The sequence below is a fragment of the Mus caroli genome, unplaced genomic scaffold (assembly GCF_978045245.1).
Source record: "Mus caroli unplaced genomic scaffold, Mus_caroli_1 scaffold_5, whole genome shotgun sequence".
Classification (NCBI taxonomy): domain Eukaryota; kingdom Metazoa; phylum Chordata; class Mammalia; order Rodentia; family Muridae; genus Mus; species Mus caroli.
Genome location: NW_028227260.1, coordinates 36,784,483 through 36,799,470, shown reverse-complemented (window position 1 = coordinate 36,799,470; position 14,988 = coordinate 36,784,483). Strand labels below are relative to the sequence as shown.

The following is a 14,988-nucleotide window of genomic DNA, read 5'->3' as shown; positions in this document are numbered from 1 at the left end:
GCCTCTGTACAATCTAATCTTCTGTAAACCTGGACCCTAAAGGCTTCAGCTTCCAACCTCTGTCTACTAACCTAAGCCTAGAATGTTTCAGCCTCCTAGACTTAGTGCTGAATAAACTCACTCTTTTTTAACTCAGCTGTTCTGGCTCAAACTCCTCTCCAAGCTGTCTGATTCAAATACCTTCTTTTGGCTTCTAATTGCATTACTCTGCTTGGAAAACTGCCTCTGAACTCAACGGAACTGAACAGAAGGAACTGCACTGAACTCAACTGAACTGCATTCAACTGAATGGCACCAAATTCAGCCGAACTCACTTGAACTCCACTACATTCAACTGAACTGCACTGAACTCATCAACTCCAACTCTGTCCTGGCACTGCTCTTAAGCAGCCTCTCTTTCCTTTCTGTTCTCACAAGAGTTGAGCATATCCAGTCTCTGGCTTATTCTGTCAAATCTTTCTCTGATTTGTCACTTAGATCAGTAAGAATGGGTTTAAGGTGTATACTAAGGATGTCTATATTCCAGCAAGGATTAAAAGTGTGTCATTCGGCTGGTGAGATGGCTCAGTGGGTAAGAGCACCCGACTGTTCTTCCGAAGGTCAGGAGTTCAAATCCCAGCAACCACATGGTGGCTCACAACCATCCTTAACGAGATCTGACTCCCTCTTCTGGAGTGTCTGAGGACAGCTACAGTGTACTTACATATAATAAATAAAGAAAGAATTTAAAAAAAAAAAGTGTGTCATTCCAGTTGGATCACAGAAACCAGTCATGTTGCTGGATTAAAATTCTTCTACATACTAAGGGTGTTGCATTCCCTGGAACTGGAATTGTAGATAGCTGTGAGCCACCATGTGGATAGTTGGAATTGAATTTAGGTCCTTTGTAGGAACAACAAGTAGTCTTAATAACTGAGAAATCTCTCTAGTATCTCAAGATAATTTGGGGGGCTGGAGAGATGGCTCAGAGGTTAAGAGCACTGACTGCTCTTCCAGAGGTCCTGAGTTCAATTCCCAGCAATGATATGATGGCTCACAACCATCTGTAATGAGATATGATGCCATCTTCTGGGGTGTCTGAAGACAGCTATAGTATACTTACATATAATAAATAAATACAACTTTTTTTAAAAGATAATTTTTGTTTTGTTTTGTTTTATTGTTTTAAGACAAGGTTTCTCTATGTAACAGCCCCAGCTGTCCTGGAACTAACCATAGACCAGGCTGGACTGGAGTTCTGCCTGCCACATGCTGGCATCTGTAATGGATGCCCTCTTGTGGTGTGTTTCAGACAGATACTCATATACCTAAAATAAGTAATGACCCTTATGTCCTCTGATCTACACACATGTAAAAAAAAAGTGTTGTGGTTCAGGAGTTGCCCTGCAAACCCGATGAACATTGGTCTAAGCCAGAGAGGGACGGTTTATTGAACACACACACACTGGACACTTCTCAGGGCTTTTAAGGGTTAAAACTTCACAAACCACAATGAGCTCAGATGCAAGTGCCTGGTGGTCAGCCCTGACTCAAGCTATTTTAAACAGTTTTTCTTGACCTTTAGTTTGATGGGTCCTACATGAAGCTTATAGTTGTAGACTTTCTTAAGATTAAAAAACCTCATAACACAAGAGAATATAACAGGGTATGTCGGCAGTATGGCCCTGCTCTGAGTCAAGTTATTTTTCTGTGTCAATGACTGGTAGGCATATTACAGAAACAATACGAAATAGCAAGAGGTAATGGAACAAAAATGGCTACAGCTATGCTAGAAAGGGGCAGGCCTCAACAAGAGATGTGTATGTGCACACACACACCCCTCTACACATATACAATAAATAATCTTAGGGTGCTCAGTTCTAGAACACCAATGGCTTATGTTCTAAGATCAAGAATCAACAAATGGGGGCTGGTGAGATGGCTCAGTGGGTAAGAGCACCCGACTGCTCTTCCGAAGGTCCAGAGTTCAAATCCCAGCAACCACATGGTGGCTCACAACCATCCTTAACGAGATCTGGTGCCCTCTTCTGGAGTGTCTGAAGACAGCTACAGTGTACTTACATATAATAAATAAATAAATCTTTAAAAAAAAAAAAAAAAAAAAAAGAATCAACAAATGGGACCTCAGATAATTAATTGTAAGGCAAAGGACACTGTCAATAGGACAAAATGGCAACCAACAGATTGGGAAAAGAGCTTTACCAATCCTACATCCAATAGAGGGCTAATATCCAATATATACAGAGAAATCAAGAAGTTAGACTCCAGAAAACCAAATAATCTTATTAAAAATGGGGTACAGGGCTAAACAGAGAATTCTCAACTGAGGAATCTCAAATGGCTGAGAAGCACTTAAAGAAATGTTCAGCATCCGTAGTCATCAGGGAAATGCAAATCAAAACAACCCTGAGATTCCACCTCACACCAGTCACAATGACTAAGATAAAAAATTCAGGTGCAACAGATGCTGGTGAGGATGTGGAGAAAGAGGAACACTTCTCCATTGCTGGTGGGATTGCAAGCTGATACAACCACTCTGGAAATCAGTTTGGCAGTTCCTCAGAAAAATGGACATTGTATTACTTGAGGACCCAGCTATACCACTCCTGGGCATATACCCAAAAGATTCTCCAACATAACATGGATACATACTCCACTATGTTCATAGCAGCCTCATTTATAATAGCCAGAAGCTGGAAAGAACCCAGACGTACTCAACAGAGAAATGGATACAGAACATGTGGTACATTTACACAGTGGAAATTCTTAGGCAAATGGATGGAACTAGAAAATATCATCCTGAGTGAGGTAATCCAATTACAAAAGAACACACATGATCTGCACTCACTGATAAGTGGATATTAGCCCAGAAGCTCAGAATATCCAAGGTATAATTCACAAATCACATGAAACTCAAGAAGAAGGAAGACCAAAGTGTGGATACTTCGGTTCTTCTTAGAAGAGGGAACAAAATACCCTTGGGAGGTGTTACAGAGACAAAATGTGGAGGAGAGACTGAAGGAAAGGCCATCCAGAGACTGTCCCACCTGGGGATCCATCCCACATACAGTCACCAGATCCAGACACTATTGTAGATGCCAAGAAGTGCTTGCTGACAGGAACCTGACATAGCTGTTTCCTCTGAGGCTCTGCCAGAGCCTGACAAATACATAAATTCACAGCCAACCATTGGACTGAGCACAGGGTCCCCAATGGAGGAGTTAGAGAAAGGACCCAAGGAGCTGAAGTGGTTTGCAGCCCCATAGGAAGAACAACAATATCAACCACCCAGACCCCCCAGATCTCCCAGAGACTAAACCACAACCAAAGACTACACATGATGGGAGTCATGGCTCCAGCCACATATATAGCAGAGGATGGACTTGTCAGGCATCAATGGGAGGAGAGGCCCTTGGTCCTGTGAAGGGTCAATAGATGTCCCGGTGTAGGGGAATTCGAGGGCAGGGAAAGGCAGGAATGGGTGGATGGGTAAGGGAACAAAAACCCTCATAGAAGCAGGGGGAGGGGGAATGGGATAAGGAATGTTTTTTTTTTCTGGGGGGGGGGGAACCAGGAAAGGGGATAACATTTGAAATGCAAATAAAGAAAATATCCAAGCCGGGTGATGGTGGTGCATGCCTTTAATCCCAGCACTTGGGAGGCAGAGGCAGGCAGATTTCTAAATTCGAGGCCAACTTGGTCTACAGAGTGAGTTCCAGGACAGTCAGGGCTACACAGAGAAAACCTGTCTTGAAAACCAAAAGAAAAAGAAAAGAAAAGAAAAGAAAAGAAAAGAAAGGAAAGGAAAGGAAAGGAAAGGAAAGGAAAGGAAAGGAAAGGAAAAGAAAAGAAAAGAAAAGAAAAGAAAAGAAAAGAAAAGAAAAGAAAAGAAAAGAAAATATCCAATTAAAAATAATAATAAAAGTAATTTTAAAAGATGCTCCGTTCTGAACAACAGATAATTATCAGCATGCCAAGTGCTTTAAGCTATCTCATTTTACAACACTGAAGTGAGGTAGGTATAATTAGCTCAGACTTATAGGTGATGGACAGAATTGATGATGAATGAGGTTAAATGAGGCCTGGGCAATTACTCAGTAAACTGTCTGCTGCACAACCATGAGGATCTGAGTCTGGATCCCTAGTGTGAGCATAAACACCCAGCATGGAAGTGTGTGCCTGTTACCCCAGTGCTGGGCAACAGAGACATGCAAATCCCACCCAGTCTAGCCAAGATGATGGACTGGGTTCTGTGAGAGATCCTGTCTCCAAAATAAGGTAGAGAATGATACAGAAACATAATTTTAAACTCTAGCCTCCATATGCATACACACTCAAGGACACACGGACACACACACCCCTGCATACATGTTCCTGTGAAACAGGATAAATGACTTGCCTGAGGTCACACAGATGTTGAGTAGATTTGAACCTAGTTTTGTCTTACAGCAAAAATGTATGTGTTTTCTACCAGGTAGTGGTGGCACACGCCTTTAATCCCAGCACTTGGGGGGCAGAGGTAGGCAGATTTCTGAGTTCGAGGCCAGCCTGGTCTACAGAGTGAGTTCCAGGACAGCCAGGGCTACACAGAGAAACCCTCTCTCAAAAAAATAAAAAGAAAACACAATTGTGCTTTTTCCAACATATAGATTCCAACATATAGATTGAGTATTAATTTATCCAATATATTTAAAACCAGAAATGTTTCAAAATTCTTCCAGATGTTTCAAATGTTATTGTTTCAATACACATAAGTATATATACAGAAATACTTACACAATCCAGAAATCTCAAATCTGAAAAATTTGGGGTGCTAATATAAAGCTCAAAATGTTTCATATTATATACACCTTTAATCCCAGCACTCAGGAGGCAGAGGCTGGAGGATCTTTGTTGAGTTCAAGGCCAGCCTAGACTATATAGTGAGTTCTAAAATAGCCAAAGCACACAGAGAGACTGTCTCAAAAACACCAAAGGACAGATTTCAGATTAAGAGCTAAGAAAGAAAGTATTTGTTTGTGATCTGAGCACTGAGGGATTGAAGCCAAAGGACTGCCTTAAATGTAAAGCTAGACTGAGCTTCATAGTGAATACCAGGCCAGATACTATACAAAAAAAGCTTTCAGGGGCCAGAGAGACGGCTCAGCAGTTAAGAGCACTGACTGCTCTTCCACAGGTCTTGAGTTCAATTCCCAGCAGCCACATGGTGGCTCACAACCATCTGTAATGGGATCTGATGCCCTCTTCTGTGTCTGAAGACAGCTACAGTGTACTCATATACATAAAAATAAATAAATTGTTTTTTAAAATTTCAAATTAATAGCTAGGGATAGAAGTATTCACGAAGTACTGAATTTGTTATACCTACACACACACACACACACACACACACACACACACACACCACAGAGTTGAGCTAATGATGGAGCCTTATAGAATCCTTGCCTTGCATGCAGAAAGTTTTCAGTTCCATTCCCAGCACTGGATGAGCCAGCTTTCATTTGAGTTTAGAGAGATGGGAGGGGGTGTGTGTAAGGAGGGGCAGAGTGATGGAGCGAGTGAGCACAGACTAGAGAACAGGTGTACATATGCCATGGTGTCTTAATCGGTGTTCTGTTGTGAACAGACACCCTGACCACAGCGACCCTTATAAAGGAAATAATGTAATCGCGAATTCTTACAGTTTTAGATGCTTAGTCCATTCTCGTCATAGTGGGAAGCATCATGCCACACAGGCAGACAAGGTGCTGGAGGAGTAGCTGAGCGATCTCCACCAGGTTCTGCAGAGAGCAGAAAGAGAGACTCTGGGCTTAGAATGGGCTTTTTAAAACCTCAAAGCCAGGCTGGTGAGATGGCTCAGTGGTTAAGAGCTCCGACTGCTCTTCCGAAAGTCCCGAGTTCAAATCCCAGCAACCACATGGTGGCTCACAGCCATCCGTAAAGAAATCTGATGCCATCTTTCTGATGCCCTCTTCTAGAGTATCTGAGGACAGCTACAGTGTACTTACATACATATAATAAGTAAATAAATGAGTTTAAAAAAAAAAAAAACCTCAAGGCCCACCTCCAGTGACACACTTCAACGATGCCACACCTCCTAATCCTTTCATATAGTACCACTCCCTGGTGACTATTCAAATCTATAAGCCTATGGGGGCCTTTCTCATTCAAATCACCACACAAGTTTGAAAGCTTCTAGGAGTCTGTTCTCTTCCTCCTTCCACCACATAGGCCCTAGGGATCATATTCAGATCTTTAGGATTGGTGGCAAGCAATTTTACCTACTGAGTCATCTCAGAAGCCCTTTATTTTGGGGTACTTGACTAATACTTAGGAGCCTTGACTTGTCATATCCTATTGTCCTTTTTATAAATTAATGTACAGAAGAGACTGTCAGGAATATGCTGGATAGGCCTTCCATTTGTGAGACTGATTTTTGCGAGACGAAGGTTTAGTTATGCATGCTTTTTTCTTTTTAGATAATTTCTTGTGTGAATGGTCCAAGTGTTGAAATAATGTTTATTGGTTAAGGCGCTAAGGAATTTGCAAAATCGCTTTAGATCTTTTTTATTTAAGAATTAAAAGAGTAAGTCAAGTCCTTAATCCCAGGAGCCATCTTGGCCCTGGGTGTAGTAGCCACTTGTGCATTCCATGTCCTTAGTGAGACATTCCTATGACACAGTAATGAACCTAACCCCTTTGAATATTCTCATGGCCTCTTAGAGGACCCCCTTTCATGTAAGTGTCAAAAAGTTAGGCATTACCTTGAAAGTACTTGCTGTTTAGGAAAACCAATTAAGTGCACAGCCCTGGCCTGGATGTGCTCGATCTGTCCTGTGAGATTTGTGACCATAAAAATGAACTGTCCAAACCAGGGCTCAAATATGCTCAGTAAGTCTATGGTCTTTCCTTTGTTGTTCTTTTCCCAACCCCAGCAATAGCAACCTATGGGCTTAGGGATTGTATTGGTACTATCTAGGGTTTCTTTTACATACTTTTAACTTCATTTTTTTCTGTGCCTTTGGAGATGCTCTTTTAGTCCACACCTGTTGCCTTTTGATAATAATAGTAATATAAGATAAATACTCTAATAAGATACCTGAAGCAGGATGACTTTGTAAAATGTTGAGATGTACCTAGAGATTTGGAATCTGGGTGTTCAAACAACACATCACTGGCTGTGGCAAGGGCTCCCCTTAAAGCTACCACTTTATGACAGGTGGCAAAAGTGGGAGAGCATGGGTCTCCTGATAACTCATTCTTTGAGGAACCCGATCAGTGCCCTGCAAAACGTACCTTAATGTCACCAATAACTTAATGACTTAATAACTAAATGACAAGATCATTTCTTGTGTGAATGGTCCAAGTGTTGAAATAATGTTTATTGGTTAAGGCGCTAAGGAATTTGCAAAATCGCTTTAGATTTTGAATGACCTACCCTCAGGCCCCACCCATGGTATGTTTTTTTTGTATGAGTGCTGTGTCTCCATGCATGTCTACACCTCACATGTGTGCCTAGTACCCAGAGGCCAGCGGGCAGAGTCGGATCCCCTGGAATTGGAGTTACAGTCAACTGTAAACTGTCACGTGGGCTCTGGGAACTGAACCCAGGGCCGCCACAAGAGCAGCAGATGACCTTAACCACTAAACCATCTCTCCAACCTTAAGGTCCCATCTCTTAACTTTTCCTTTTGTTACCACACTGAGCCAAGTTTTCAGTATATGAACCCATGGAGAATACATTTAACTCCATCCAAAGCATACATTTGAGAAAGGTAAATCTGAGTAAGGCCCATATGCCTACATAGACTTACAATGTGGGATACAAGTCAGGTCTCCATCAGCCTTTGAGTTGATTATGTGCCAACAAATATAAGCCTGGAGAAGCTTTAAGAGAACTGTGCCAGTGGATAATCCTTGGAACAGCCCCTCCTGGTGAGGGAACAGAAATGAACAGAACTGCACCAGTAGAACTGAAGACAGCTAAATGTGAAAGCCCAAGACTAACAAAACCCTAGGGGTTGCTCTGATATTTCTGGAAGCGGGAGAAAATGTTATACTTTGCTTCTCCATTGTCTTGTACCTAGTGCTTTTGAATCCTGTGGTGACAAAGCATACATACCTCGCATAATGTATGACCTTCTCAATGTATTAGCTGAGCATGTGAAAACATTGAACTTCTTGCATACATACAATGAGAATATGTTGTTATGGAATGAGAAATCAGGAGGAATAATGGCAGAGTAATAAAATATATTAAGAATGAAGAATAATTTCCAGCATGGTGGCACGTCTTTTATCCGAGCACTTAGGAGGCAGAGTCAGAATCCCTTAGTTTGAAGCCAATCTGGTCTACAGAGTGAACTCCAGGACAGCCAGGACAGAGACTCTGTCTCAAAACACAGAACTGGAAAAAAAAAATGACTAAAGAACTCTCTGTGCCACTTACATTTTACCTTGACACATAAAAATTATGCCAGTCAGGTGTCTACCCTAAGTACTATTACACCAAGCAGCAAGTTATATGACGTCACACATTTGCTAAAATCAAGTGGTTTCCCATCATGCTAGGTAAAAGCCGAAAGGACTCACACTGGCCAACGTTCCTCCTTAGTCACTTTTAGTTTTATAACTTCTACCCTGAGGTACTAGGACTGTCACCCCTACCAAACAATTCTCCTTGGTACTTGTAAGGCTTGGTCACTTGATCCTTTCAGGCCTCAGCTGCTACGTTAGAAAATAACAAAGCTCTAGAAACATTTCCTAACACCCTTAGTGTGTTTCTTTCTTTCAAATTCTTTTCCGACTTACTTTTCCTTGTTTCTTAATGGAGCTTACCACACTAAAATCTTTACGGCTTTCTTACTGTCTCCCTCGGCTAGGACTAATCTCTTCAACCTTGGGGCTGCTTCTATCCAATCCCCGAGTCTAGCTTGGAAAAGGCACTTTAGTTTGTCATATATATGTATGTATGCCTAGATGTATGTATATATCACTTTTTTCATCACAGTTTGCCAAACATGCGGATATATTACAAGTGTGTATTTGTCCAGCTTCATGGACCTGCACTGGGCACTTTTCCTTTAGACTACGAGAATGTAAATACAAGAGGGGACGTCCACAAAAGCTCCTCTATCAGGGACTTAAGGTGTTAGCACGGAGTTTTTCCCTTCTTATCACCAAGTATTCTCTTCTCACGAAAACGTTAGGGACCTCTAGAATAGAAACTAACTACATTTCCCTCTTGGTAGTGAGCCCACATAAAATCGGAGTTTGCAGTTAAAAACCCAAACCAGAAAGCCTCTTCATCACAACATTGATCTTGCGAGCTTTTATTTCAGTGACCAAAAGAATGCAGTTAATGGAATCGATGACTAACATCAGGCATGCACCTCTACCTGAAACTGTTGTTAGTTCTGAACTGGCCTAAAGCGCTATTTCTTTAGGCACATCTGTGAATGTTTTGCATCCGGATATACAAAGTAACTTAGCTTCCTCTCGTGGCTGTCTGGTAGTAAGAATAGTACTCATGAGCTAGATTCTTTTATGACTAAAGCCCTTTGGATTCTCAGGCTTCCTGTTCTACCTTGAGACCATATTTTCAATTCGCGAGTTAAGTAAGTCACAGTGTAGGGGAGAGACAACCCAAGAAGTTGGATTGCAGGAACACGCCATAGGACTTTTTTTCAGCTCCAGGTCAGACGTGAAAGAAAGCTCACAGTTCAAACAGTGCCAGGATCTTTCCCCACTGCCAATTTGACTGACACAAAGATCTCCCTAAAAAAATCAGAAATGAACCCATACAAATCAAGATTTACCCTATGTGGTCCCACTATCAAATTCTAGAAAGCAGTTCCACTATCAAAATTATTTTATCAAGCAGTGAAGGGACCTTGAGAAAGCCCAGTCCCATATACAGTTATATGCATCTCACACTTTCATTTATCTGTCAATTATTGTCACATGATTAGCTTTAAAAACACAACCAAATACACATGACTCTCAACTCCCATACATAAAAATTGGTCTTTGTTCATTCTCAGGTGACAAGATGTCCCAAGACGATAAAGAAAATTGGGAGTTAATCCCCCCATAGCCATTTCTTCAACCACCTCATCAGCAGCTCTTCAATTCTTGAACTACTTTTCCAAAGAGGTAATGCTGAGATCAGTCAGAAAGGCTTTCTGAGAAGACAGGTTTGGACTTCTGGGTCTGTTCCAGTCGATTTAAGATGAACTGGCTTGTATCAATGAAGCGTTCAACGCAGTTCACAAAACAGGCCTCAGCCCGACTGTCCAACTTAGGCCCAGGCTTATCCATGCACTTCTCCTGTTCAGAACAAGAAACAGCGTCACAAGGGGTCCTTCGCTTATAGAAATAATTCTGCCTAAATCATCTGATGGGTTAATGAATTTGGGCCTGTTTTCTCTCACCTGTGGCATCTAGTTTAAAACTGTATGGTTCTGTGTGTGTGTGTAAGGGGAGTGGGGAGAGAAAGAGAGATGTAACTAGCAAGAAGACTATGATAGAAAGAAGTAAAAGGAAAGCAAGAAATACATGTGCTAAAACAACACATACACCATGATGAAACCCATGGTTTTTTTTTTAATGCTGACCAAAAAGATTAATATAAAAATTTTCACATTTGGCACCTTACCAATTGTTAAGCAATTAGACATGGGCTTACATTCCAAAGCAAGGCAATGGAATACACACCATTATCGGTCCTCGTCTGATTAAGTGGGAACTCTGGCAGAGTTTGCTCACGGGGGCCAGAAGATGGCATACCTTACATGAAAGAGTGAGAAAGGCAGCAAAAATACACAGGAAATAACCTTTTTTTCCTTTAGTTTTAGCACTTGGGAGGCAAAAGCAGGTGGATCTGACTGAGTTCAAGACCAGTCCGGACCACACAGACAAACCCTGTCTCGATGCCCTCCCCCCCCAAAAAAAAACCCACCTTTTTTCTAGATTAGGCTGTAACTCTACACACAACAATGCCTTTAAATGAGCTGTTAAAGAAAATGATTTCCAGATAAATCAGTTAGGTGCCCCAACTCAAACAAAGAAAATCTACATACTAACCTTCAGTAACTCGTTTATTTAAAGTGGTGTTGACTGTCTTTTGAGACAAGGTCCCACTATGTAGGGTTAGACAGCCCTGGAAATTGTGATCCCTTTGTCTCTGCCTTCCAAAGTTCGGGGACTGATTATCCTACTCAACACACCAAAGGTTCTGGAATCTCCTCAGGAGAAATGAAAAGCTAATGTTCTCTGAGGAAGGCTCTGTATTTCAGCTTTAAAAAAAAATGCTTCGACAATTTCCTACATGTATATGATATACTTTGAGCATATTCACCGTTATATTCTCAAGCCCCGTCCTTTCCTTCTCACCAGTTCCTCAGTCTGCTGTATGTCCTTTAGTATCCACTGAATTTTAAATCTGGGTTGCTTGCTTGAGCGTACATATAGAGTTCCTTTACTACAGCATGAGAAACTTACTCATGGCTATAACGTTGGGAAAAATAAATAAATCCCTCTCTTCTAGCTCATTCCTGTTTTTAAGGATCTCTTATTTATTTATATGAGTACACTGTGGCTGTCTTCAGACACACCAGAAGAGGGCGTCAGATCCCAGCACAGATGGTTGTGAGCCACCACGTGGTTGCTGGGATTTGAACTCAGGACCTCTGGAAGTCAGTCCTCTTAACCACTGAGCCATCTCTCCAGGCCTACTTCTAGCTCATTCTTTTATGGCTTTTCAAGATAAGAGTTTCTCTGCATAGTCCTGGCTATCCTGGAACCCACTCTGTAGACCAGCCTGGCCTCAAACTCAAGGGACAGACCTGCCTCTACTGGGATTAAAGGCAAGTATCACCATCAATCCTTAACAGCCATCAATCACACCCAACTCCCACTCAAATATAATGAACCAAAGACTTTTAGAAAAAGAATCTATCCTGTCTTGATGGAGGCAGAGGCAGGAGGATCTCTAAATTCCAAGACAGGTAGGGGGTAAAGAGTAAAGCCCTGTCTCTAAAGATACATTTTTAAAAGGATTTTCCAAAAGTTGGAGGTGATGGTGAATGACTGTAAACTTGGTATTTGAAAGGTAGGGGAAGCAGGAAGAGGAGGAATTCAAGGTCATTTTCAGCTATTCTAAGCCATCTGTTCAGTATGATGCCAGCCTGCAATACAGGAAACCTTGGGAGAGAGGGAGGGAGGGAGGGAGGGAGAGAGAGAGAGAGAGAGAGAGAGAGAGAGAGAGAGCGAGCCAGCCTCTGATCCGGAGGCAAACCAGAAGAGCACAGCAATATATGTAAGTTTACAGGAAAAGGACCAAGTAAAGCAATGTCTGTATATAGTTTGAAGCTTCTAGAATAAATTTTGTTCATGGTTCTCTCCTTTTATACACAATGCTTAAGAGTCTTTCCAATTCCAATGAATATTATCCTTGGCCTGTAAAATCCTTTAAGTTTTTATGTCAGTGGAGGGCAGTGTGCTGCCCTTGGCAACAGGAACACTTTGATCTCAGCTACAAACAAACGCCTCTGCCCCTTTGCCAAAGTCCCCTCTCCGAGCAGACTCAATTTCTCAACCTTCAAACCTTAATGGCTTGGTATTACACAACACAACGACTCACGGGGAAGGCAACTAATGTGTGTGTGTTAGGAGAGATTATGCCACTTTTATACATAATGAGAGAGACAGAGCCGCTTGTCATTTCATCAGGAGGGGTTATATCTGGGTAATCTAGGCAAATCCTGAGGAGTCCAGAAATAAGTCACAGACTCTCTGGGATTCAGCCTCCCTAAGATTCCAGGATTGGGGACTCTGATCAGTTCTAGTGGCCAGCACTAAACAACTTCAACCTCAGGTGCCTCAGAGTGCTGGGTGGGACAGCAGTGTAAGTGCGACTCCCAATCCACTGCACCGAGGGTCTCCCTGAGGAGTCACTGTAGTGCCTCCCGGCTCGGCTCGGCTCGGCATAAGGAATCTGAGAACCCAGGGTACAATCAAGACCTCCTCCCACTGGAGAGCCCCACTTCCTAGCAAGTCCCCTGGGTGCAAGGACACGGGAAAAGTAGGCACAGTGTCCGGATCTGAGTCCCGAGCTCACCCAGCAAAGTTCCGTCATCTGGTGCACCAGCTGCTGGAAGCGCTGCTTCTGCGTCTCCACCTCGATGAAATGCTGCAACTGAGGGTCCACGGCGCCCAGAGCGGAGCCCGAAGAGGACGAGGAGGACTCCATCCCGGCACGACCACGCGGGCCGAGGCGAGCACTAAAGAGACTCGCCGACCTTCACGTGTCTGGGTGACGGAACCGGAACTACAACCTCCCCCGCCCCCCCCCCCCGCCCCCGCCGCGGGGACCGCCCTGTGAGCTCACCGCGTCGGCGCGGGGCTGCTGTCCCCGCCGGCTCTGTCCGCTCCCCTCGAGCCGCTGCGCTCCGCAGTCCCTACTAGCGGAATCCGCTCCCCGCAGCAACACCGTGGTAACGCCGGGCCCGTGGGAGCGAAACTCCAAAAAGAAAAGAGTAGCATAAAGGAAAGGAGGAAGTTGCTTCATCCCACGTGGTCCACTGAAGGGCCCGCCCTCCGACCCCACCCTGCCCACTTCCAAATTGGCCCGCGCTTTCTCAGCCCTGGCTTTACCCCCAAGCTAGAACTCTTCTGGCGAATTAACTAGCTACCCTTGGCCCCTGAGTCCGTTTCTTTGAGTTCTCCTCTTAATGTATGGAAATGAGGCTCTGGCTGAGTTTGTTTCTAAGTGTAAGATTTATTCAAACGATACTGTTCGCTACAGTGTGCCCAGCACTGTGGAAAGTTTGTGAATGCGTCCAGAATTCAGAGGCAGGCTTTAACAAGAGTAAGAGGGAGTGAAATGTGAGTTCTGTTGAGTTCTAGATTAGGAATACGTCAAACTAATGATAGGAAATTTTTTTGCAATTTTCAGAGAGCTTCAGAGCAGCTGTGTAATAAATTAAAATAGATAACTCTTTCCAATAATTTTATTGTATCAAAACAACCCCTCCCATTTTAATGGCAACATTCCTACCTCCCCCCTCCCCCCATCTCTTAACACTTAACCAACAAGCTGTTGGACAACTAGTGGAGCTATTTACATCTTTCCCTCCCCCAAAATGTTCCCATCCCCAATTCAGTCTGTTAGGAGTCTTGAAGTTATGGGTAATACCAGGCACAGAAATCCCTTGACCTTTGCTTAGAGCAGTATGCCGGGAACGAGAGAAGAAAGGCATTCCTAGATGTCCAGGGCTCTTTATGCATTCAGTAGGCGCATGGAAGGCTAGAGCCCTGCAGCCAGGGAACTCCTCAGGAAACATGGAATTAGGACTTGTAGGAGAGAGGAGGAGATCCACGGAGCTTAGCAGCCAGCTCAGGATTCTTCATCCATCACATCTAGAATGTTACTCAAGAGAATTTTGAAACTAGGACGTTCATCTGCTTTCTAAAACCAAAGAAAATGGATAGTGTTACAGTGTAGAATCCAGAATCCACAAGGAACCCTGGGTGGTAAATCACAAAGTGTTATGTTTATTAAGTATATACTAAATACCCAGGAGCAGCAGCTTCTAGATAGCATGCAAAGAGGAAAAAATGAAATGGGGGTCTCCATCAAGTCCTTGTGTGCTTTTCAACTTAGCAACTCGTTTTTTGTTGTTATTGTTGTTTTTATTTATTTTGATGTGCACTAGTGTTTTTTGCCTGCACATTTGTCTGTGTGAGAATATCAGATCACCTGGATTTGGGGGTATGAATAGTTGTGAGCAAGCTGCCATGTGGGTTCTGGGGATTGAAAGTAGGTCCTCTGAAAGAGCAGCAAGTGCTCTTAACTACTGAGCCATCTCTCCAGCCCACAATGGTAACGACTTTTGCCTTTGCTTCTTTCTCCCTTGCATCTCTTCCCAGAGACCAGGCAAGGCCTGCCTAGCCGAGCTTTCATCTGCCTGTTATACAAACGAGTCT

General features: G+C 43.1%; 2 protein-coding genes across 2 annotated transcripts in view; both read right to left on the bottom strand.

Annotated features, from left to right (window-relative positions):
* Positions 1-9,316: 9,316 nt before the first annotated feature.
* On the bottom strand, positions 9,317-13,325 carry Timm8a (translocase of inner mitochondrial membrane 8A). The gene is made up of 2 exons (XM_021153464.2): positions 13,121-13,325; positions 9,317-10,329 (listed from the first exon to the last, which is right to left on the bottom strand). Exons 1-2 carry the CDS (start codon positions 13,250-13,252, stop codon positions 10,168-10,170), a joined length of 294 nt encoding a protein of 97 aa, XP_021009123.1. The 5' UTR covers positions 13,253-13,325; the 3' UTR covers positions 9,317-10,167.
* Positions 13,326-14,160: 835 nt separating this feature from the next.
* Positions 14,161-14,988, bottom strand: part of Btk (Bruton tyrosine kinase) — a 40,836-nt gene continuing 40,008 nt past the window's right edge. Inside the window, exon 19 of the mRNA XM_021152845.2 lies at positions 14,161-14,470. Coding sequence (XP_021008504.1) covers positions 14,399-14,470 — 72 coding nt within the window. The 3' untranslated portion in view covers positions 14,161-14,398. The remainder of the gene's footprint in view (positions 14,471-14,988) is intronic.

Bases quoted from the DNA above. Each gene is read 5' to 3' on its own strand.
- Timm8a (XM_021153464.2), bottom strand. From the start codon at position 13,252: ATGGAGTCCTCCTCGTCCTCTTCGGGCTCCGCTCTGGGCGCCGTGGAC. The intron at 10,330-13,120 runs GTGAGCTCGGGA...TGTTCTGAACAG, and splicing joins AGATGACGGAACTTTGCTGG to GAGAAGTGCATGGATAAGCC.